The sequence below is a fragment of the Lathamus discolor genome, chromosome 17, assembly GCF_037157495.1.
Source record: "Lathamus discolor isolate bLatDis1 chromosome 17, bLatDis1.hap1, whole genome shotgun sequence".
Taxonomy (NCBI): domain Eukaryota; kingdom Metazoa; phylum Chordata; class Aves; order Psittaciformes; family Psittacidae; genus Lathamus; species Lathamus discolor.
This window is the reverse complement of record NC_088900.1, coordinates 3038932-3064307: the sequence shown is the minus strand read 5'-3', so window position 1 is coordinate 3064307 and position 25376 is coordinate 3038932. Positions and strand designations below refer to the sequence as shown.

Here is a 25376-nt window from a genome sequence, read left to right as displayed (position 1 = left end):
ATGGAAACGGGGAGCGCAGCAAGGACAAATGGTACCACTGGGAAGCCAGAGGATGTGAAGAGTCCATCTGCCCCCAAAAAGGAAGAAGAAGTGAAGAAGAACACAAACTCTAGCGGAGGCGAGAAGGAAGCTCTGAAGGGTACCGGCAGCGCATCTTTGGAGACAGGGCAAATCAAGAGCTCCCTTTTCTCCGGGAGTGACTGGAAGAGGCCCATCATTCAGTTTGTGGAGTCATCTGACGAGAAGAGATCAACCTACTTCAGCATGGATTCGGCCGATTCAAAGAAGATGCAATATGCCAGCGGACAGATAGGGGAGATGAGGAGACCACCGCTCTCCTTTGCAGAGAAAGGCGACCTCAGGAAGTCCCTCTTCAATTTGGATTCCAAAAAGAGCTTCCTGCCTAGTGAAGGGGAAGGGAGGAAGTCATTGTTCTCTGGGGGGCAGATGGGGGACCTGAAGAAAACTTCCCTCCCTCTGGTAGAGACAGGCGACCTGAGAAGACCCACCTTCAACAAGCCTGACAGAGCAGCCGGGTCACGGCCCAGGGTGAAGCTCGAGGATGTTCTGTGTGATTCCTGCATTGATAACAAGCAAAAGGCCGTGAAGTCCTGCTTGGTGTGCCAGGCTTCCTTCTGTGAGCTGCACCTCAAGCCCCATCTGGAGGGAGCAGCTTTCCGGGACCACCAGCTCCTGGACCCCATCAGGGACTTTGAAGCAAGAAAATGCCCTGTGCATGGGAAGACCATGGAGCTGTTCTGTCAGACAGACCAGATGTGCATCTGCTACCTCTGCATGTTCCAAGAGCACAAGAACCACAGCACAGTGACAGTGGAGATCGAAAAAGCAGGAAAAGAGGTAAGGCTCTTTCTATTGCACGTTCCCATCAGTCTTTCCAATGCACCTCAATATTACACCACAGCTTTTGCTTTCCAGTCTCTCCTCAAACCATGTCTGCAATGTAATTCTGGGATGCAGGGGTGGTGGATGGGAAGTGTTTACTGGAGAATGGATATTGCCTGGGTTCTGCTGCCACGGGGTCATTGTTCTAATGGCTGGTTACAGCAGCACAGCACTGGACTGACGGGGTGGAGAACCCTGCTTCCACCCCTGGTTGCAGCACTGACTTTCAGCAGAAGCTGAATCAACGTGCTAAGTTTTCCATAGTGATCTGCGCAGCCAGAAATGTGGGCACTGCTCAAGTTCAGGACCTCCAGAATGCAGGTAATTGGATGGGTGGCTGCTAAAATTACTAATGGCTTCTAGGTTACTGTTGGAAATTGCCATCTCAGCTACTTGGAGTGGGGTGATGGGTGTTTGTCTTTTCTCTTCTGTTACGGATGTCGTAGAGTCGAGTACACCTATGGGAAGAGTATTTTGAAGCTTAGATGAAGAAAAAACTCTGGTGCAAACACAAAACTCTATAATTTCCCCTGACGTGCTACTAGAACAGGTTTAGAAGGTGGATATCAAAGGAGGTGAGGCTGGTGTGTGGAGCAGTGCTCACTAATCAAAAGTCTTTCACCTTTGTTTGCTTCAAGTCTCGCACTGTTTGATTTCCGGGTGGACATGATTAGTCCACTAGATGTAGTAAAGATCCAGGGTCTCACCATGTTTGGTGCTGTGCATCCCTATGGTAAGAGCATGCTTAAAAAACCTTCTAAGCAGACAGGACAAGAGAGATTACAGAAAGGAGCCCCATGAAATGCTAATGTAAACCAGTTTGCCTGGAGTCACACAGGCAGTCCCCGACAGAAACTGGAAGGGCACTGAGTATGATCTGCTAAACCCTAGTCTTAGGCACAGCCCAAGCCAGTGCTCTGATGTGGTGAACAGGCAAATAAAAGCGCCCGCTACTAGAAATCCCGGAGTTATCCTTAACTTGGAAGAAGAGTTTGACTCTCTCTAAGGTGGTAGGAAGATGTATCTCGTAAGGCTGAAATAACGCCTTATGCAGAGCTTCCCTCCGTCTTCCTGTGCACATATTTTGTCTTTTCTTGCAATGTCATCTCCAACTTGCAGACTTACTGAAACCAGACAACATTTCTTCCATGTCTCAACCAGTCTCTCATAAAGAAATTCCTGCAGGGCTCGCTAGCCTGCTGTTTGTTTCATAATTGCTTATTCTTGTGTTTTTGATGTCGGCTCTCAACATAGCATATGCTGGCTCTCATAAAGCAGTGTCTGGTGCCTGCCAGGTCGTCCAATTCCTCTTAGCTGTTTCTACTGAAAAGACGTTAACAGCTGCTCCCTGAGGAACCAGAGCTAGTCACAGCCTTCTTCCTGTGGCTGGATGGACCTAGAACACCTTGCTCTTAAAGAAGCTGGGCAGAGGAGACTTTACCTAAGATTTAAATGATGTCTGATTTCTTTCTCAGAATCCTTTTGCCATTCTTGTTAGCTCCATGCTTCAGTTCCTGTGCTGTCCTTTGCTGCTTCTGCTGCTGCTAAGCCTAAAGGATTTAGGGCTTTATCAACATGAATCACACACATGTGCAAGTTTCTCCTGACAACGAGTTTTGATCATGTTGTAACTTGAGTATTCACTCAGACAACAATTAGCAGGATGGCTGCTGCTTGCAAATGTTTATTCCTAGCCCCGATTTATTCACCCTAGGTGGGGCCTTAGCAAGAACCAGAAAGAGGAATGAACATTTCCAAGTCTCTTTTGTTCCCACCTATTCTTTTCCAGTCTTGCAAATCAGCCGAACCGGGATGCGACCACAAATTGGAAGAGTGGCAAAATATGGTTGGTGCTGCTGGCCTTTGTGGAAAGAACGAACAAAAACCCCACGTTAGGTCATCCCCATCCTTGACCCATTTTTACAGCTTGCATCCAAGCATCTCTAGGGCACCTTTAGTACCTCCAAATTTACTAACTATACCACTGGCTGGTGACCAAAACACAGCTTTATCTACAGAGGCTCTTTCACACAGTGTGGGTTGTCAAGGAACAATTGGTTTATCTGCAAAGGTTTCCCAGTCCTCGGCTGTGCTGCAACTCCAAACCTGGAGAGGATTCCAGCAGAACTTGGTGTGGGGGAACGTATGTGTGTGTGCTGTGACGCACTTAAGCCTGACTGTCAATCTGGGTGCTCAGCACAAAACTGTCACATAATAAGCTGTAATATGCTTGTTTTAGGCAGATCTATTCCTTTCATATGGCAGAATTAATGCAGGTTACAGTCTCTCTCATGAGTCTGCCTTTGCTATAGGGCCTGTAGGGAAGAAAGGTGCTTCAGTTCAGGGTTGGGAAAGCAAGGGATAGTTTAAGATCCTTGTGTAAAATTAGGTAACTCTGCTTGCTCCACAGTGCAGACAGAGGCAGTACAGCTTAAGAGAAAAGGAATGCAAACAAGCCAGTAAACAGACACCTACTAGTTAGAGCATTTAGGCAAGCAGTGGAAAGATTGATATTTGTCTGTGAGACAGAGGGAGAACGCAGCATCATATTCCACTTTTCAGGAGCCTGGGGTAAGAGGCACTCATCCCCCTTTTCCTGGTGTGCTGACAAGACAAGAGTGAAAGGCGCAGGGGGTCAGACAGAGACAACGTGGCAGGGAAGACAGAGTCTTTGCGCCCGATTTTCCACACAATGGTATTTGTGTTTTTTACCCAGCAAACCTTTAATGCCTTCCCCAGAGTCACTTTGCATTAGTTTCCTGCTACAGCTTTAGAAGAAAAGGAACACCCCCACCACAATCAGCACAAGAGACAACCAAGGAAAAGGCTGTGAGGCCGGGTAATAACCACACACAGTCGAAAAGTGAAAATTGTCGATAGCAGCTTGTACACCCAAATAAAACCCTCTGGCCAGCTTGATTTATCTGCAGAACCAGAGCCCCCCTTTTGACAGCATCCTTCATTTTGAAAGGGGATCCTTCATTCAAAACCTGTTTTACAGGCCTAAGCTCAAAATGAAACAACTTCACATATGCCTGCCAGTCACAGAGCTGTAAATAACCTGTCGTTACTATCCAGCACCAGCCTTAGTAGTCAGCACATCAGGTCAGTTCTAGTGAAAAGCACTTTGATTCTCTTCTTTAATTCTTTACCTTTAAAGCAAAGTTCACATTGCACAGCAGGTTTAAAGAGGCAGCAGAGAACTGCTGTGCCGAAACGGGACCTGGGTGTTCCTTGTTTCAGCAAAGCCACTTTTAAAAGGGGAGACTTCACAGAGGCTGAACTGGGCTTTGGAGTCAACCATCCACAGACATGCACCCAGAGGGATTTCCATCTGAGCCCTCTCTGTATTGTTTTCACTGTCTGAATAGGGAGCAAACAAGAGTGTGTTGGCCCTTCTCACTGGTGCAAGGTTAGGGCACGATGTGGCAGTGAGACCTTATCTACACAAGCTGTGGTTGCTCTGCGGACACAGCTTAAAATAGATGCTCTTTCCACTGCGATGGTGCAAGTTACCTGCAGGACGTTCTTCCTAGCTGGAAGGCTGGGGAAGCTGACCTGATGCCAACTGGTTTGCTCGTTTGCCTGCATTCTGCTTTAGTGACTGTAGAGAGGACAGAACACAGGGGAAATCCACCAGTTTGCCATTAAGGAATTCTCTTCAAACTGTGCAAGGCAGAGAGCCTTTCCTGGCCTCCGCTCATGTCGTGACTAGTGGCATTAATGCAGGATGCTGGCAGAGTCTACAGAGGCTGTAGCCCACTGACACCCACCTCTGCTTAACAAAAGCTTAGACAGAGAACTGTAATGGCAAAAGCAGCAGAAATAACATCCCAAACAACTTGCTGACTTCTCAGTGCGTAATTTCTAATACAAGCCCTGTATTAGGGCGACTGGTTTAAACACTTCCCTAGCTTCATTACTGCATCTGGTTGTTGCTGTCAGGTAATTAGCATAGCTCTCCCAGGCTGGTGACACAGGGGTGTTCCCTGATTCAAGGCCTGGGTTCCCAGAGAATTAAGACATGACGATGCTTGTATTGCTGCCTTGCAGAAATGAGTCACATCGTGATGCAAGACTCATAATCTCACATCTCTAGGTCCTTTACAGCACAAGGGCTGGGTTCAGCTGTGGATGTACACTCTGAACTTTCACTTAGACCTCTTGACTGTCCTAATTAACCTAGACTCTTACAGAGGATCCTCTCTTAGCTCAAAGACTCTCAGGGCCGGTTTGCTGTAGTCGAGCCAAATGGTCTAAACCGGTATTTCCTACAGCTTCTTCACTGTTATTACTTCTACACTGTAGGGACTCCCCTTACAGTGGGTGGAGGTGCTATATTGTCTTTCACAAGGCCCTTCTGAACGCCAAGTCTCACCCAATGGATTTGTTCTGGGTGGTCCATCACGTAAGGGGATCAGGAGTTCTTGACCCTGGAAAATCTGGGAAATATGAAGAAAGCTGCGAGAGAAGTTTCTTGATAGGGAATAAAGTGGAGAAGTTCACAATACCTAGTACCTGTAGCCAGCCTCCTGTAAATGTAACACAGGATGTGCATGGACAGCCAAAGCAATCTTTCAGCCCTACTGCGTAAGCCTCCTTGTTCCCACATCACCAGTTCCTGCACTATTCCACAGCCTCCCTGAGCCTCTTTTTAACATCTTTTATGCTTAGACTGGTTTAAATGCTTGTACTACTGTGCAATGGAACACCTCCCTTGCTGGTGTCTGTGCCAGTGTTTCCTTTTGCCCTCAGTATGGGCGTTTTAACCCATGCTGAACCTGGATGACTGTGGTATTTGCATTCTGGGTATTGGAAATATCTCTGTAATTTCCACTTGCAAATCACAATTCTCACTCTAAATGGTAGTGTGGGTCTGCTCTTAAATAGCTGTTACATCCCATCCCAGAGGCACCCAAACTACCTTTCTGGGTGAAGGGATATTATAACTGCAAGTCATGAGTTAGGATCACTTCTGAGCAAGTAATAGTTTACAAAATTCCTTTGATACCCATCTTAATTACAAAGCACTATAACAGCTTAATATTGCTATCGACATCTTTCCATCCACCACCTGATTCTTTATCCTGTTACCTTTCTTTTCAAATCCCTGTGTTTGAGAGTGTCTCAGAAAAATCCCTCCAGTCCTCCTCTGTATGATTTCACTCGTATTCTTGTAATAAGAATGTCCTGATGTTTAGGGATGAGGAGGAAGGAAGACCTCCCATTGCCCAGGAGATGCGCTTTTTACTTTGCTAACAATTAATGCCATCTTCTCTGAACCCCTGTAGAATATGAGCTTCAGCTCATTATGGTATTTATTAGACTGTTGAAGGCTGCCAGGGTGCGTGGATAGTATTTAGAGGGCCAGTGCTCTCCTAACTCTCAACAAACGAGGACAATTACAATGACAATGTGAGGATGCAGCTCTTCTGGCATTGAGATACCTTTGAGTACATTCGCCTTTTTTGTTCCCCCTTTCTTTTGTTTTATCAGGCAACACAACAGCTATCAGATTGTCTTCCCTCTATAAATAGAGATTTTGCTAAATTGGAACAGCTAAAGTCAATGGCTCTCAGATGCAGCTGTGCATGATTCAAACTTAAGAGGATGTTCAGACCCTATGGTGACTAGCACCAAGAGCCCTTGATGGACTGATTTTCTTGGTCTGAGCTGTTTGACAGCTTGTTGCACGCTTTTCTTCATCGTGTGATGCTGCTTTCTACTCCTTGAATGGAGAACTGAAAACCCGAACACTCCCACCCCAAGGGAAACCATGATCACAAGGGAAGCCTCAGGTTTTCGTGCTGTGCTATCTTCTTGGATGGCAGCAAAGCAGTGGGAACTACCACTTGTGTTTTAAGAGCAGGGTGACCTCACTGTGTTACTTGCTGCAGGAGTGGATTTATCCATCCCTGTCTCCCTTGCCTCTAACTGTTGGCCTAAATGTAAGTGCTTTTGGGTGATACAACCATTTGCCAAAGGATCCCACATGAACAGCAGGCTTTCAGAACTTTTCCAATGCGACACAGCTCAGTCGTGGAGTACAGGTAATTCCTGCAAACTGCATAGTTCCTCAACAGCTCTTGGGATAAGTGCTCCATTGCCAGATTGCCTGTAGTTATAGTTGTGCTGTGACCAACCTGTACACACATGAAACACAGAAAGGTCTTGAAATGCGTAAACAAAGGCTTTGTCATGATCTGTTGGGCAGGGACGTGGTGAATATGAACGACCGAGGGAGGGGTTGCGCAGAGTTAACGGCGCAAGGCATTACCAAACAGCCAGCTCCTGTTTAGTAATGTCCAGAGACATGGCACGCACGCCACCCGGCATGTTACATCAGCGCATAGCTGCCCAGCCCTCCATGGGCTCCAGTTCTATGAACTGCCTTGCATGCAATTGTCTGGTCTGAGCTTCTCTGGGAAGCCAGTGCAAAACGAAATGCAAATGAATCCCAGTGAAGTTGCTGATCTAAGCCAAGCAATGGTTGACTACACCTCCTCCCTCCTCCTTCTCTGTTTTTGATTTTTTCCAAGCATTCCCCAGCTTCATCATAACATGAAAGCTCTCAATTCAGAGCAAATTAATCCACAATCCTGTCTAAACAGAATTCCTGCCGGAGGCATCGTCCTCTTGTTGCAACACTCGTCAAACGTCATTCCGTAATTACATGAAAACTGTTATTGCTGCAGAGGCACACCCTGGGATGGGCCCTTCGCTGCATACACAGCTGAATTTTGAAACAGGCCTCTTCCCCCTCCAGCTAATGACTCTAATGTGATTAAAAGCGGCACCATGACGGTAGCCTAGTAGGTGGGTGCTTCTGCTGCTGTCTTTGCTGAGGGAGCTGAATGTCTTGACCCAGCGAGAAGCTCTGGGATCTTGTCCAGTGTCAGCACATGATCTCCATTTCAAGCAGTGCCAGGAACCTGTACCTCCCAGCTGTTACTGTTCAGGGCCAAGTGCATAAGTGGGAGCACAGAGCATCTTTGAAGTAGGCCACCCTCAGCCCCAGTTCATGAGACTCTCCTCTCCTCACAGGCTGAGCTTTCACTGCAGAAAGAGCAACTGCAGCTGAAGATCATTGAGGTAGAAGATGAAATCGATAAGTGGCAGAAGGAGAGAGACCGCATCAAGGTGCGTATGGGATATTCGTTTCAGTTCGCATCTCTCTTTCTCCTGTACTTGTCGCTTTCTTTTCCACTCTCTCACATCCCTCTCCTCCTTTCCTCAATTTCTCTGACATAGCCAGCTCTTATTCACTCTATCCCCTATCCTCACTCTCTCTCATCACTCTCCAAAATTCACTCATGCCAAGTCTTGGAAACAACAACTCCTACTAAATTACCATTGCAACATACCCTGCAGGAGATCAAGAAGAGGCAGCACAGCCTTCTTACAAAACGATCCAAGGCACCTCCCTGCGTTTGGTCCCTTACAGTTCTTCTATCACTGGTAGCCAGGCTGATTCGGAAACAAAGGTGTGCTGCCGCTTGCTTTCCTGCTAGACCACACACACAAACCAACTCCAGAAGGGTTCTGGATTGCCCAAACAGAGATAAGACAACAAGAAAAGATGCAGTCACACCAGCAAACACCAGATTTATGGTGGAACAGCTCATTTCCATGCAGATACAGGGCTCTATTATAATTCTTTCATCACGCTAAGGGTTAGACTATAGTCGTGGTGTTCTTTTTGTCATTTATACCCTAACTGAATGGAGCAGTGAAAACACAATTTGAAGACACCCCAGAAAATCTGCATAACATTAATAAGCAAAGCCATTCTTCTCCCTTTTATGTGGTACACGCACATTGTCTTGCCAGTTCTGCTTTTTGTCTGCTTTATTACTATTATTACGATTATGTCTATTATTACTATTATTACTGTTATTATTATTGGAAACCTGACCTAGAAATTCTAACTCTGAACAAAGTTACATTCATAGTCCTTCTGAGGAATATTTCAGAGGGACCTAGAGGTGAGGTGTGTAAGAAGTGTTTTAGCACCTTTCATCCTTGGAAACGGTGGGAATTTGGTCCTCAAATTCTCGAAGAGCCAGAACCATGATTTAGAAAGTTAAACAGTGGTTTTAAATATCACCAAGGAGTGCAATTCAGGAACTGAAATATGTGCTCTTATAATCAGGAAGACAGTGTGCCCTTTAGATTACATACACACAATTATTGCAAGAACAAGTATTACTTCACTTAGCATGTCTCTGGTGCTAAGACTTACATACCCAGAGTCTCCATAGTCACAGTCTAAATGCTGGGGATGCTTGGACATATCCACCCTACTCTGTTTCCCTCTGTTAGATGACTCCTTGAGAAGTTTAACACATTATTTCTCCTGCTTCTTTCCTGCTGCCTCCTCTCCCTGACCCTTCCCCTCTGCAGAACTACACCACCAACGAGAAAGCAACAGTGGACCAGCATTTCAAAGAGCTGATCCGTGACCTGGAGAGGCAGAGGGATGAAGTGAAGGCTGCCCTGGATCAGAGGGAGAAGACTGCATCAGAGAACGTGAAAGAAATCGTGGATGAGCTGGAAGAGAGGGCAAAGCTTCTGCGGGAAGACAAGGAGAACAGGGAGCAGATCCACCAGATCAGTGACTCCGTGCTCTTCCTGCAGGTAACCAAGATCTCGGTTTAGTTTTCGCTCCATGAAGACAGTCTTTGTCCCAAAGACAAATCCCAAGCTGGTGTAAGATGCATTAATGTCCACCAGTTCAATGCACATTTACGGCAGGAACCTACCCTGATATTCAAAGCTGTCTCTGCTCTGGTAGGTGAAGAATGAACTTCTGCGTGCCAGCTCCTGGTGTTTTTGTAGATGGCTGGAGCTCACAGGCAGAACATTCGTCTGCCCCCTCCATCTTCACTGTTCTCCTTTTCACTTCATACTATTTGGAGCCCAACATTAGCCAGTTCCCTAGGATCTAACCTCCAGCTCTTTGTGTTCCTCAGTAACCTCTCTTCCCTTATTTTTGGCAGGAGTTTGGGGCTTTGATGCGGAATTATGTCCCCCCTCCATCTCTTCCAACATACAGTGTGCTGCTCGAAGGGGAGAGCATGAGCCCATCTATGGGACTCCTCAGGGATGACCTCCTAAATGTCTGCATGAGGCACGTGGAGAAGATCTGCAAGGCTGACCTTGGCCGCAACTTTATAGAGAGGAACCACATGGAGAATGGTAGAGTATCTGAGATCTACCTCTTCCCTCCCTCCCTCGGCAAAGCCTAGCACAGAGTCAGAGGTGAAGTGTGATCAGTGTGCTCTCACAGAGCAGAAAGTAAGCACAGACCTAGGGAAAGTGGGAGAAACACTACCGGTAGCGGGTTAGTACCACAGCACTGCAAGGAGTCTTCCAAGTCTTACTTTCCATGTCTCCCAATTAGTTCTGCAGAAAGGACTTGTCTTGCATCAAGCTTACACATGATTTTAGGAGGACAGGGAACTAGAATGGGATTCCACAGCTGAGTTTCACTTCCTAACTCTCCCACAAAAAGCTTTTGTAACCTTGGGCAGGTTAATTATTCCCAAAAGGTGACCTCCTGAACTAAGAATAATAGGGATTGGAAGTAATAGTTATCTCACCAGGCTGCTATAAGGATATAATCTATTAACAATTGTGGAACCTAGATACCAGAACAATAAAGGTCAAGAAGCTGGATAGGTAACATGAAGATAAATTGCACCCTGCTGTTCAAGAGGATGTGTGACTCAAAAAGATGCAGGGATAATCCAGCCCAGTTCATGCAATACAAGCAGCTGAGGAACTCTGCTGCAAACCCGCAACATCACTGTTGTTTCATGCAAATTCTCAGTACTAATTCCTGCCATATTAATACACCGCCTTCTTCCTGGGCAACAGCCATGTAAATCACTCCAACTTCCTTCCAGAAAAGACAAATTCACATCACAAGATGATATGATAAAGGAGGAAGGGAAGAAACAACCAAAAAACCCTCTAAAACAAAAAACCCAGACAAAAAGCAGCCTGTTGAAAAGATGCACAGCAGTCAGAACAACATGGGTTCAGTTACTGGTCAACATGGCAATGCTTTTCAGAGCCTGGGTTTTGTGAATCAGCCTGCCTTGCATTCACAATCTAGAGCAGTAAGACTGAAGGTGACATGGGACCAGAATACATTTAGATCTGTAATGAGAATCACTAGTATTCATCAAGTGACAGCCTGCTGCCTCCCTACATTAAGGAGAGAAAGAGTAAGCCCCTGGCCCCAAGGAGCCTGCACTGCAAACAGTTCATTAATGTTTATCTAGTGCCGTCAGTCTCCATTAGACATGAATTAGATGGAGCAGATTCTTCTGGTCAGGAGAAGTGAACTTCTTAGTTCAAAGTGCTCATGATACATAGCTAGAGTTGGATTTTTTAACTCTCCCTACCCTTCAAGTAGCACCAGAAACTGCACATTACTCGTCTTCCAACATTTAACGCTACCACATACCTTGTTGGATTCTCAGTGCTCTCTTTTTGCCAATCCTGAAGCAAATATATTTGACTTGGCTATTTGTACAACCCAACAAGAGTATGTTCAGTTCTAGTGGCTCTGGATAAAAACTGACTACTTTTTCATGATTTTTAATCGGGGCCCCTTCCATATTACTGATGTCAGAAGTCCTCAATGGTACTTGCAATCTGTGGGATTCAAGTGGCAAAATACGAGTGGGGCAACAATTAACTACTGCCAGAAAGGTGGGCACTTAGAGCAACTTTACCAGGGATTTAATGGACACAGCTTGGAGTCTGCCTAATGAGAAGAACAATGGTATCCACTCAGCTGAGAAATGTTATTTAAGGTGAGTCTCAGAAGCTTCAGAGCTCTCCGTTTTTCAACCCACAGTTACACTTGAAAGAGGACAGCACTCTGCATCAAGTGACTGCAAGGAAATAACTCCACAATTACCTAATGGATTTAATTAACTCAGACTCCCCCTGAGTCACTGCAACAAATTCATTTGCAACTGGCTTGATCTTCTAGTGTAAAAAACTTCCCAGGAAGAAATATTGTATTAATGGAATGAAACCAGCTTAATAGCAGACTCCAAAGGGAATCCACTTTCTTTTAGTTGTCATAACAGGTACCTACTTAGTAGTGTGGCGAGGAGGAAAATAATCAGAGAACATCCAGGGATTTTAAGTAACACAAAGATAAATGGGAGAAATCATATAAAAAGTTTGTTCAATGACTTAAGAAGCGAAGAATGGAACTATTGAAACACGGGAAACAAATTCACCCCCATGCAGAGAATAATAGGTTTATAGAACTCTTGAGGCCTTAAAAGAAAGTATTTTTGAGCATCTCTACTGATAGAGCACCAAATCCCGTGGGTTACCAAATACCTGGGAAAAGGGTAGGTTTCATCTACTTTGCGTGAAGCCTGAAGCAAACATCCTTGTCCAAGAGCCCAGGAACTCAGAGCTGTTTGCAAGTCAGGTTTAGCATTTTGCTTTAAAAACTGAAGAAACCAACTGAGCTCTCCCAACACTGATTTTCTTGAGCTTTGTAGCACTTGCAGTTCAAGATCTGCTGGTTGGAAGCCAGCACTATGCATAGGTTAAACACATGAAAGAAGCCAAACCACTGCTTTTGAAGTGGGATACAGTTTTAGCCACACAGCAGTATTTTGGTAGGAAAATGCCTCACCCTCAAACCTCCCAATGGATTTTCAGGAGATAGCATATCTACTGAATGGCCAAATGCTTCAGCTGTGCTATGTCTCTGAGGGAGCTTTCTCCTTTAGCCCAGGCTGGACCTCTGGGCAGCTACAGCACTGCTTTACCTCCCAGACAAATGGCCCCACAGAGGTATTAAGAAAGAACAGATACGCTTGTTTTCAATGAGCAGAACCGTCTCTCCTGCAGCCCTTGAAGAAGCAATTCCAACCTCTTATCCCCTTCCCCCTATTCCCGTCCCTATATCAAGATCACTCAACAACCACCTCCAGCTCATGCCCTCCTCTGCTTCTCCAGGTGACCACCGGTACATGATGAATAACTATGAGTGGAACCAGCCTGACAACTTGAAGAGATTTTCCATGTTCCTGTCTCCCAAAGGTATGGCACGCTGATGGTGGCCTGGCTTCCTCCAGAGTGGGAAGCGGTGAATGCTAAAAGCCTAAGCAAGGCAATGCCTTTAGAAACAGAAAACCAGAAAGGGTAGCACAAAATAAGTAACCAAATTTCCTCTGGTCTCTAGACCTGGATTTGCCAGGTGTTTACAGCTGCTGCTCTGCAAAGCCAGCTGGTGGGCAGTGTGAAGGGATGCGCCAGCAATTAGCACTGGCACTGCCCTGAAGGCACATTTGGAGTGCAGCGTTGCCCGCTCTGTTGTTAGGGTTCCATGGGGATAACCCAGATCCCAACACTGAGCCCTTTGTCTGTATTTTCCACTTTGCCCTTCTCCACTGTTCCCAGCCCACGCCTGGTAGCTCTTTGGCAGCCCTGCCTGGCGCCATGGGGATGAGGATGTCCTTTGGAGCAGAGGCAGCATTCCCAGTTGAGCATCAGCAAGACTTTAGCTGGACTGGTTCCTGCAGGCTCCCCAAGTTAGGAGACAGGCTCCTCATCAGAGGCTGCAAGGGGGGCATTTTGCCAGTGGTGGGTTTGTTTTGCATGGAGCCTGTCTCCAAACACTGCCCGGATGGTTATAGCTGCTGTGCTGCCCCAGCTGCTTCAGAGCTTTACAAGCCCCGTGCTGTCAGGAAAACACATGTTCTGCTAAGTGGAGCTGCAGATGCTCGGGAGAGACCACAGACTCAGCCGTGCATCCAAAACCGCTTTCGACCTTAAGGGATGGTGGTAAGTTAGATCTAAAACTGCATGGTCTGAACCCATCTCCACCCAAATTCAGGTTCAGGTGGAAACAGCCCATCATGCATTAGAAGAGCGTGGCTGGATATGATGGGAGGAACACAGTAGACAATGCTATTTTGCCATCACTACTCCCATGTGTGTGCAAAAGGAAAACTAATTTGTGACAGTGCCACTGCATGGCATAGCCTAGCTGCTCACTGCTCCAGATCAGAGCAGGGACTTCCCTCTTCTCCTCCCTGGATAATCAATTGCTAAGACCTGGGAATAGGGGCTTACTGCCTCCCAGCTGGGATCCAGCATCCCAACCTCCTGAAGGATGTCCCTAGAGAAAGGAGGGATGAACAGGGACTTCTAGAGGGTATCTTATTTAGTGCTCCTTATTGGAGCCAGTGGGGACACTTGCTGGGTGCAGCCAGCTAGAGTGGAGTGTGAGGGCTGTACAGCAGCTTGCAGTTCAGTGGGCCACTGGTCCTGCAATGGGACTTTGAGTACACACATACTGGGGGAGCACTTCTTCTGCCTATGCACATTTACCTTTTCCTCAAGGCACAGACACGTTGCCTTCCAAAACTCCTCATTCTGTGTTTTCCACCAACAAAGTCACTTCATCAAAAACAAAACCTAAGCACAATCTCTGCTGAAATGGGGTTTGAATAGCACAGGGTTCTCTTGCCAGGATGAGGATTCAGGCATGATAGAAAGGAGCCAGCTGTTGAAACCACGCTGATGGGGTGCTTGGGAATGGAATGAATCAGTAGGCAAACAGGAGACATGACCCATTTAGCTTGCATGCTGGCTAGCAAAGGATTAGCTGATGAATAATGTGATGTACCCGTAATCATTTAACTCTCTGGAGATTTCTATGCACTCTGTGTCATGTAGAAGTCCAGCAATGCCTCCCATTGCATCTTTTCTAAGGAATTCCATAAAACAGGGTTTTAAAAGACAGAGGACCACCCTTTGCACTGCACAATACACAATATCCTTGAATATTTCATGATAGCTTTGTAACACACCCTTTTTCTCGCTAGGTTGGATCACTGCAAATCCTGCCTGAAGCCACAGTGGCAAGTGTGTTGGCTGCATTGAGGAAGGCTGTCCAAGCTGTGCTCTGTGCTAACCGCAGTGGCCCACCCTAAGAAACTGCTTGGATTTGAGCTGAACCTATAGGGTTTTTTAAGCCCTGCTTAAATTCAAGGAGACTTCTACTGCCCTAGTCGTTAAAAACAGTGTCACAGAGCATCTGCTTGCAGGGTGTCCTGATGAGGCAGAGGGGAGACATAAAAGGTTTCAAATGCTGCCTAAAAGATAGAGGAACAATCTGTTCCATTGCTCGTCACTCCTTTCTGTCCTCTCCACTAAGCTTTCTTCTCCTGATGTGGCAAACAGCTTGGCCAGAGCCAGGAGGAGGTTGGAAAGATCATCTTGTGCCTTTGGAAGTCTTTGAATGAAGAGTAGAAGGAACTCGTACACAGATAGGGAGAGCCAATTGCTTAAATAGAAACACTGCTTCAATAGGAAACAGGCCACAGGATGGCAGCATAACAGCTCCAAGTGCTCGCCTCTTCCCTCTTGGGAGTCCAGTGTCTCACTAAAGGGGTACAACAGCACTAGCCTCCATCACAGTGTGATGCATTAGTGAAACCTTAGAGCCTGCTCCAGTGGCTGAGACAATGTGTGCTGGAGCAAAGAATGCTCCTCTCTTGTGTCTCTTTGAGCTCCAAACCCAAGCCTCTGCTTGCATGACTCTTTGCGGAAGAGTCACGTTGAGTAGACAAATCTGAGCTGGCAATTTAATGCAGCTAAAGACAGTTCTGTGGCAGTTAGAGCGCTTTGTTCTCTAAATGAGAAGGCTGTCCATCATTCCCTAGAACCCAGAGAAAAAAAGACCAGGCTTTTCTCTCCTCCGTGGACCCAGATTTCTGGTTTGGGGCTGCCTCCAGATTGGTGGGGACTGTTTCATAGAGCAGTGCCAGGCACAGGCCTTTGAGCCAGCTCATCAGGAGCCAACTGCTGAACTGGATGCTCTTGTTTTACAGCCAGTTTCAACCCACGATCATGGGAATTTTCCTCCTTCCAAGCGACTGAGGAAACACTTGGTACGGGTAATTCCGACTTCAGTGTGAAAGGATCTAACCCCCCGTGCCACAGCTTTCTAGCTGCCTAACCAAACCTCTGCTTCCCCTCTCAGCTGTCCTGTCACCTGTCAATCACTGTCTCACAGATCCATCTCTTAGCTGGGTTATCAGCACTGTCTGCATAGACCCAAACCCAGGAGCTCACTGCTCTAGATCCAACGTATACAGGAGGGAAAGGCATCCCTGTCCTCACTGTTCAGACAGTGAAAGAAGAAGATGGGAAAATACAGATAGCAATCTGTAAAGATCCTGAGATTCCTAACCAAGTGCCATCAACAGGAGTGCCAACATCACCCAAAGCAACCAGTGGAGGATGTGGTGGACTCCAAGTACCCACAGCCAGTCTCAGAAGCACAAGGCAACCCTTCTCCATCAAACATGCACCTTTTACCTAGCTTATAAGAGCCTGCCCAATGTTGACTGTCTGTACAGCATCCAGCACGATGAGGAGGGGATGCTTTGAGCTAGTGTATCAAGAACCCCAGCAGCAGTGAGTCGTGCCTTTTCTTCCCAGATTCCCACCTTCCTTTTCCTTGCCTGTGTTTTCTTTCTTTGCTTTGTTCATGCTCAGAGGGTCCTGCCTTGCCTTTCATTCAGAGGCAGCCTACAAGCATCCATGGCCACTCTACCTGGGGGAGCTCTGGTGACTCACAACCACACCTAAGTTGTTCCTGCTTTTCACGCCACAGGCAGGGCTGTTTCCCTCTCATCATCCCTGCTCTCACATTCATTCTGGCAGCCGGGGCCTGACCCCAACGAGGCCAGGAGGGGAAGCCTTGCTTGAATTTCTATGGGCTTTGAATGAAGGCTCAACTGCTTGGAGGCAAGGGAGCTTTGGCAGTTACATGGTTTTGCCTTGTCATTCCTGTCTCTGGAGATGCAGTTTTCCTGCCAGGGAGCTGCTGCTCTTCAGTCACACCTGCACTCTGGGTCTCTCAAGGGAAAGGCTCTTCCCTGCCTGTCTGGAGCATTGGGATCAACTCACACTTGCACACTGTGTACACTAGGACCCCACAACTGACTGCACTCATCTGCCTTTTCTTACCAAGAGAAAAGGGACAAAGCTGTTAGTTCCCATTTCCCCCAAGCCAGTTGAAGGTAGCTTTACAGGGTGTGTTTTGAAATGCTTAGGCTTCCCCAGTGCAGCATGCGACACCATGGAATAACACAACCTCTTCTATCTTCCAGTCGGCAATGGTACTAAGCTGCCTTTTCAATTCTCCTCGGTGGGACAGAATCCGCCCGGTGACTTCAGCAAACAGTCTGATGGGAGCCTCTTCACTAAGACCGGTACTAGGCATTTGGTATTTTACCCCTTCCTTCTTGCCCTGTTTTAGGTGATAAGACATTTAATCCTCTTCTTGCTCCCCCAGAGAAGGCCTGGAGCAGTCCTGCACCTAGCCCATATCTCCTGTCCTGACTGTCAGTCTCTTAGATACACACACATGTTCACACGAGCAACTTACTCTGCTGAGCCAGGGTAACAGGAGTTTATTAAAGAGTGTTAAAAAACATTAAAAAGTTACATCTAGTGATATCTAGCTGAAGTGGTCTTAAATTTTGTGTGCAATGGGTAAAGATGAGAATTTTAGGTGGTTTTAGAGGCATAGAGACCAGGGAAATATAATGGGAAATGATGCTCGTGAGCGTTTACCCCTTTTGCTTCATCAGGGTTTTAAAAGAGCTATCATCCTGAAAGAATAACAACCCCTAAGCACAACCTTTAAAACAACGTGCAGTAGCTGCCCATTCTCCTTCACCTGAACCAGAATCCCCCATTCACCGTCCCATAATCCTCTTTCCACTACTCACTAGCTCAAGGGCACCAGAGGTGGAATCCAAGAGCATCAGTACCTGCCAAGCAGAGCCAGGTCTGATTAATTTGTGAATGGGAGATGGTGGGGAAAGGCCATTGCCTGATAGTGCTGGAGCTGGTTGTGATTCAGCAGAGCTGGTGTTATTTTTGAATCAGAATGGAGCTGCTGTGGTAGAAGGGGGTTAGGACTTATCACACTGCCAGAGGGACTGTCATTAATTTCTGACACGAAACCCAAGCCTTGGATCTTTGCGGTAATTAAATAGCCTATAGTGTTCTTTGCAAGAGTCAGAATGCTTAGTTCAGGACTTGGCCTAAATTTAACTGGACTGATTGCATTCCACCTCTCTGCACTCCTCAGACGTTTTAATTAGACAGACCTTCTTTACTTCCTCTTCCTAACTGATTGGGTGGTGGAATAGAGAACTGTCTGACGGCTGTCGTGTCCCACCCCAGAAATGGCTGCATTTCAATGTTAAGCAATGCAATACTAATTACGTGGCACTTCCAGTCCTGCTACTCATCTTGACGCTCGCAAGGGGAGACGGGGATGGTGGCAGGGACTGATCTATAACAGGTTGTTTTGTGTTGTCACAGCTTATCCTTCAATAGTGAGACATCAGTCTGCAAAGGTGACACCACAGACATGGAAATCCTCTAAGCAGTCTGTCTTGGTAAGAAATATACCCTTGGTGTGAAAGCATGTGCGCAGCTTCAGCAAGACAACTATCTGCTTTAGGGATACCTGAGACTTATGAGACCAGGGCTTGGGTTCTTTGGAGATGGGAATGTAAAAGCTCCAAGACACAGCTTCTATTATTTTTCCCCTGTGGTTAACTGCATCCGCAGAGGGATGCAGGTTAACACCGCTGCCACCACAGCTCTGGGTCGTAGGAATAATCTATACTTCAAAATGACGTACTGAAAGTATTTTGCCCTTGTCTAAAATCTGATCCAGGCTTCTAGAAGCTATAGAAATACTATAGCACACATGCTGCAATCTGTAGTACTTTTCCTGCAGGGAAATCATCCCCTGCAGGGATGCTGTATACCCTTGGTCCAGGACATCTAGAAAGTACAGATCGTGAAAGTGACACCAAAGACAAAAATATAAGGGTATCTTGCTAGTTACATCCTACAGTGCACAGATGCAATATCAAAACTGAGGGGTCAGACTATGGCCACGAATCACTAGACCATCTGTAATTCACTCATTTTGCACTGTTAGCACAAAACAGGTATCAATGCATTATAAGGGGCAGAGGATAGTGATATTTTAGGTCTTATAATCTCAAACATACAAGGTCAACAAGCAGTTAATGCATAGCCACAGAAACACAAAGTTCATCTATTTTTCTTAACATCCATTCACACTGTGCTACATTAAGGTCTTGTGAGACCTGAATTGAGATCGTCAAGCTTTTGCCCCCATCTCCACAGATGAAACCTGGGTTTTGAATTCTCATTCTGCATTTGTGAAAGATTATTTTCTGTTCCTTGGAAATAAGGCTTGTAAGAACCAGAGGGTCAAGAATTGAGAACATTGCCACACTGAAGGAAGAAAGCAGAGGAAACACACAACAGTTAGAAAGTGGTTGGACTGCAGCTTTAGTCTGTGCTAACTTCTCGAGGCCCTACCAGGAGATGAATGCCTGTGAAAGGGATGTACCTGGGTAGACTGTTTCACAAAATCCAGCCTTGAGCCTCTGGATGTGCTACAGCAAAATGTATCTCGTAGGAGCAGCAAGGTTTTGTTGGTTCTTCTGTCTTGTGTTTTGACCACTGCCTTTCTAAAACATCATCTGCTTCATCATGTGTGTGCTCAGGTGGAGGCTCTTCCCAGTGATTTTAGGCACCAACCTGCTTCCTAACGGTGGTGGTATACAAGGAAGTCTGGTCAAGAAAGTGAAGTCTCTATAGCACTGGTGGATGCGAGTAGGGTGGTCCTAGTGATAAGCATCCTGGTGCATGACAGGCAGCATGCTGTGCTTCATGAACACAACCCATGATTTTCTTAATCCCCATAGAGACAGCCTGGGTAACTTCTCCCACATGAAGTCATCAGGCTTTTTCCTTCTCCCTTTCTCTCTCATGCATACACTTGTGGTGGTTATTTTATAGTCTATATTCACCAGATAGCCCTGAACTTAACAATTGACTTGATAAATACAAGCATTTAAAAAAGTCCCAAAATAGAAATGCATGCTCTGGACTGCAGGAGCTCTGCAGGAGCTTTTATGGTCTATTGGGCCAATAATCGACCTTTTAAAGAGTCTTAAATATGTATTTAAGTAATACACACTCTGAAAGTTCTGTAAACATGAATTTTCACGAAGGACTATACTGTTTAAGGAGGAATGTCTTTTTAACCCACAGGGAGTCCTTTCAAATGAAGCCTCCCTCTTTCATATCCTAATTATGTTGGAAATTAAAGCCATAAAATGAAAAGAGCTTCAACAAAAAGGAACATTGAGCACGAGGTATTGGGAGTCAGCCCTGAGCAGGAAGATGGGTTGGGCTGGGTTTGCTCTGCCCTTGCTTCCAGCCTCCTGCCATGCCCAATATTAACTAGAGCATTGCACAGAATGTTCCTGTGAGGTCTCTCCCACCTTCTGCAAGCAAGATCTGGGCAGTGGATCAAACCTAAGACAGATAAGACATTACAAAACCACAGCTGTTCCTGATTACCTTGGACACCATTTCACCAGTGTAAGCATATTCTCATCCAGGCTAGAGATTTTGCCTCGAACAGTGCAACCAGGTACCACAATCAATAAATGGGCTTTTGTGTTTTGTGATCATCCCAAGCCAACGCTAAGCTGTGCAACACAACTTTGCTTATTAGTAATGGTGCAGATAGGAATGAAATTCCAGGGGTAGGTCCTGATGAGAAGAGATACTCGGGACTACGGTAAACAGAGCTAGAGAGAGAGCAAATGGCAATTGCTTTAGGCTCTGCTGCTATCTCTCCCTTTACACGTCTGTTTACACAAGCATTTAGTACTGGGACCTACAACATGTACAGGCGTGAATGCACAATACACCACTGCGTGACAATTTCCATGCACAAGAGTCTGGGCACAAATAAATAGCATGCGACTTAGTTGGTTGCTCACATAACTGTGCGTGGCTTTAAATGTGAAACCTCCCGAGAGTTCTCAGGTTAGTGAGCAATTAAAAGACACTGACAGAAGCATAAAAATAAAGGTGACATTCCTCTTCTCCGAGAAGCCTCTCATCAAACCGTGAGTCATAGTCTGAGATTTTATATGATGCACAGACTCATTTGGCTCAGGAATGAGGTCCATGCAAAGCATGTGTATAAATCAAAAAGCAACATCGCTTGCATTTGATCACTTCAGCACCTCCAGTAGTGAAAAGAGGCAGTGATGCTCTGCAAAAGAAAAGACTGAAGGTGTTAAGCTATGTATGGTTGGGCTACTTAGGAGGGTGAAGAATAGGTGGTCAGAAAAAGAAGGTAGGTCAAACTCACATGCCCCAAATTCTCCATTACAGTCACATTACCGCCCCTTTTACGTCAACAAAGGCAATGGAGCCACTTCCAACGAGGCACCTTGATTCCTGAAGATTTAGGGAAGAGCTGGCAGCACTTGGAGTGAAGACTCAGCTGCGGATTTTCATGGATGTACCTGCTACTATATTAACCTTACTGCTCTAATCTCTGCCAGGGAGAGGGAAGGTGCAGAAGGGAATAGCCTTTACTAAAGGAAACAAGGACTTTTTCCAAATCACCTAATCGCCTTGAAAGCTCCGCAGGCCTTAACAACGTAACCCCATCCTCTGCTGTCACCTCCTTATTCCGTCTCTGTCAATGCCCTTCCCTTTGCTTCTGCAGAGCAAGCTGCTCTGCTTCTCCTGGGAAGCATGCATGCTTGGGTAGCAACCCCTCCAACTCTATTGTACCAGTTGTCCCCTTGCCCTGAGCGTGTTTATATGACCATAGCCATTAAGTTCTGATGAAGGTCCTATGCTGGGGGGGCCCAAAGGTCTTCCTGGAATGAAGAGGCCCCAGCCAGCCACTGGGACAGGCTAAAGCTCTTCCCTTTCCCCTCTAGCCTGTCACTCGGAAACAGGGAAACAGCTCTCACTGGCATTAGGTCCAGTGCTGCACCTCCCCAAGACCCCTGCACACTCCCCCAGCCCATGCCAATGGCAGCACACTTCCTCAGAGCCCATCATCAGCTCAGCTCTTGCTGCCTTCCAAAAGCCATCCAATAGGACCCAGTCAGAGCTGCTACAGCCCAAGGCCAGCTACTGGTGGAGGGCAGAGAGGCTTTCTATCCCATTAAAGTGTCCCCCCAGCCACCTTTTCAAATTAAGGGATAAAAAAGAAAATCCATCCTACTAACAGAAGATTGATTAGATGCCATGGGTGGTGGGTGCTTTTTTTGTTTCGTGTTGGCTTTTTTTTATTCCCCTAAACCAAAATTGATTAATACATTGTGGTTCAGGGGCTGTTTTCGGTTTTGTTTCTGTTTTTTTCAGCAATGGGCAATGAGAATTAGTACCATAGCTTTTCGCTCAGGGTAGTGTTTTGTATTTGTCCCCTGGATAGACAAACCGCATCAGCACCCAGCCTGCGAACCAGCCAGGGCTGGTTAAGCTTCCCATGATCTCACTGAGATTATTTTCCTTCCCCTTGGACAAAGCTGAGAGGTTCGGTCCATGCTGTGTAGAAACCTCCCTAGGCCAGGCACTGGGAGCAGATGGCCCATTGCAGGATCAGAGCCCTCAGACAGTGATGAGCAGCTGCCAGAGAAACAAGCCCTAACAGCTACTTTTCATGGTTTGCTCTGTTCAAGCAGGTTTTGGAATGGCTTTCCCCCACCTTTCCTACCCCCAAGTGCTTGCAATACCTTGCTGAGAGGTCACAGCTATTCACTCTTTGAGGATGACTTTCTCGCTGGGCAAAGACAGTGCTTTTTAATGCGACAGCTCAGACAAAACTTAGCTGGTTGCTCCAGAATACCTGCAATGGCTCTTACCATTTTGTTCCTAAACGACGAGAGGGGAAGGGGATAGAATGGCAGGGAAGGATGTGAAGAAAAGGAAACTGGGATAGAGTTGCTAGGAAATACACTGAAGGGTTTGAGTATGTGTGTGAAAGGATAAAATAAGTCCTTCCCCAGATCTCACTGCTTGTTTTGCCCCTGAGCAGGCATCCAACAACCACTTGTGTCCCTTATGTCCCCGTGAAACCTTCTATGGCCTCCTTTCATTTTCCAAAACGTGGGTGTGATACTTCCCTCCTCTTCCAAAACCTGGATATTAAAGTCCACCCCTTCTTTCCTGCCCTATGGAAGGCTTATTGCAGTGCCAGCTGGGAGCTGCACTGCCCCTCGCCCAGCACTCAAATGGAAGAGTGTCCCCTTGTCCCACTGCCCCATCCCTGCAGCCTGTTTGCTCCCTGTCCCCTCCTCACTTCAAGGGCCTCACTCAGACCACACACACATGATTTTCCACACCGGCACATTCCAGCAATAGGAATGGAGCTGCTCCCCACTTGTGTTAGCCTGGGAAGATGCCGGAACCCCTTTCCAGCCCCACCGTACCTCGCTAGGGAACCAACAGCGCGGCTTCGAGGTGTATTGTGCATGAACTGTTTTTATCGTGTTTGTCTTGATCAGCAAAGCAAGAGGAATTCCACCTCCTCAGACAGGACACGACTGCGCTGATGTAAGTGAGGCCCTTCACGTGTGCAACATACTGCAGAAATAAAGGAGAAAGCTCCATGTCTGACCAAAACCAATGGGGATGAGGTCTGTCTTTGGTGTTTGTATGCTTGCAAGAGCCTCAGTGAAGTTAAGCCCTTTCAAGATATTCTTTAGGCGAGTAAAGGGTTTGGAGAACCCGTTGTCCTAGAGGCTTTCTTTTCACAGCCTTATGGATGAGTCAAGGTCATGTCAAACCATCCCACATCCTTGAAGGTCAGACTGATGGATGCAAGTATAGTATAATCCTTTGAGACTTCCCTGCAGATATCCCCAGCTAGGTCAGTTCTCAAACAAGTCCTCTCCCCTCTCAGAGTTAAATCTCACCAGTTCACACTGAGGAAAGCTCTTGCTCACATACGTGCTTGGCCAAAATCAGCTTGGAAAAGACCCGGCTGAGAGGAGATGGGCTGAGGCATTGTTTTGCCCCAGCCTGGACCTGAGTCTCCCTAAGAGGTTGGTTATGGGCACCACTGGGGCCCTATATCCCCTTGAACCCTTGTGGAGAGCCAGACCTCTGACTCGGCACACCTCACATTGCTTGCCTGTATCATGGCTTCTCTTGTCTCTGAAGCAAAGAATAAATCTCTTGTGGGATGCTCAAGATGTGGGTCCAAGGCCAGACATGCATAGATGTAGCCCTGACAGCCACTTATAAGAGCAATTGCACATATGAAACTGTGGGGATAAGAACAGAGGCAGGCAAGGTTTATTCATATACCCTAGATGCACATTCCAGAGGATGCCTGGCGTATTTCTTCTCCCAGGTACCACATACCAGCTCTTTTTCTCCAGACATTGCTGCCAGTCATTCACAAAGAGCAAGGATACTACCAATTCACTTGAGAAGCCAGTAAATCCTCCTTGTTTACCCCACATGGGAGTTACCAGGGAACAGAGCTCAGCTCTTTCCCATCAATTCCACTCACTGCCTCCATTACTGTTATTACTGTGATTAAAAAGCAATCAAAGAGAAATCTTCTTCCTGTCCTGAAATTGCTTCAAACGTCTCAGTTCCACCATTTAAGCATGAGAAGAGCAAGTTACAAGCACGCTCTGCACTCCTGGACTCTGCAACACTAGAACGGATAATGGAGCTCATCTCCTGAGCAGTCAGAGAGCAGTGAGCAGGACTGGCTGTGCCGGTGGCATGGGGATGGAGTAATGAACCTCGCTGCTGCAGGGCTGGATGCCTGCTTAAGGAGTCTGGTCAGAGCAGTCCCAGACACACATAATGAACTTCAGAGCCTGGAAGTGTGGCCTGAGCGCAGCGCCGCTGCACGCCCAGCTCGGGGGTCAGGCATGAGCTCTCCATCCCAATGAGATCTCCGGGAGTGATGGGTCTCTCTGGTCCAGGCGGAAGGATGGAGGACACTTGGACACCCAAAGCTGGGCTCGGTGACAAAATGTGCAGTCAGTGTGACTCAGAGGGAGAAGTGAGCAGCTGTGACACCTCTTTAGAGGGCCTGGATGCTGATGAAACCAGGAGAGAGACCTCTTTAACCCCCAGCACTTTGTAGGGGCCAAGGCGGCAGGTTTCAGTGAGCCGCAGTGCTTCAGAGCCTGGCTCTGCTGCTGTGCTGCCGAGATGCAGGGCATGGTCTTGTGTAATGGGCTGCCTGCCTGTAATCACAGCCTTCTGGTGATGAAAGAGGAGTGACACCGACTGTCATGCAGATAAGAGCAAGTTCATGCTGAATTTTGCTAGCCTATCTTTAACTGTGGGCTTCTGAACTAGAACGATGTGTGACCTGTGCTAGTCCAAGGGAAAAGTAGGTAACACGGGGACAGACCCCCTTCTTGGATGCCAATTGGCTTCAGCAGTCAGTGAAGAAGCAAAGCAAGTAGCTCCAAAAGCTCATCTTCACTAATCACTCATTCAGCTCACTCAATCACTTCTGTCACCACAGCAAGACAGGCAACTGCTTTATCTTTGTACATATT

The 25376-nt window shown here is 46.7% G+C and overlaps 1 protein-coding gene across 2 annotated transcripts; it reads left to right on the top strand.

Annotated features, from left to right (window-relative positions):
* On the top strand, window positions 1-23436 carry TRIM29 (tripartite motif containing 29). 2 transcript variants are annotated; one of them, XM_065697294.1, is made up of 9 exons: window positions 1-858; window positions 7948-8043; window positions 9307-9540; window positions 9903-10101; window positions 12904-12987; window positions 15786-15845; window positions 17073-17174; window positions 18298-18374; window positions 21217-23436. In XM_065697294.1, the coding sequence occupies exons 1-9, from the start codon at window positions 1-3 to the stop codon at window positions 21277-21279; spliced, it is 1773 nt and encodes a 590-aa protein (XP_065553366.1). In that variant the 3' UTR covers window positions 21280-23436. The 2 variants fall into 2 exon arrangements, with proteins under 2 accessions (XP_065553366.1, XP_065553367.1); XM_065697295.1 differs by lacking the exon at window positions 15786-15845.
* The last annotated feature ends 1940 nt before the right edge of the window (window positions 23437-25376 follow it).

Coding starts and splice junctions, on each gene's coding strand:
- TRIM29 (XM_065697294.1), top strand. CDS start 1: ATGGAAACGGGGAGCGCAGCAAGGACAAATGGTACCACTGGGAAGCCA. Junction 10,102..12,903: donor GAGGAACCACATGGAGAATG/GTAGAGTATCTG, acceptor CTGCTTCTCCAG/GTGACCACCGGTACATGATG. Junction 17,175..18,297: donor GAGCCTCTTCACTAAGACCG/GTACTAGGCATT, acceptor GTGTTGTCACAG/CTTATCCTTCAATAGTGAGA.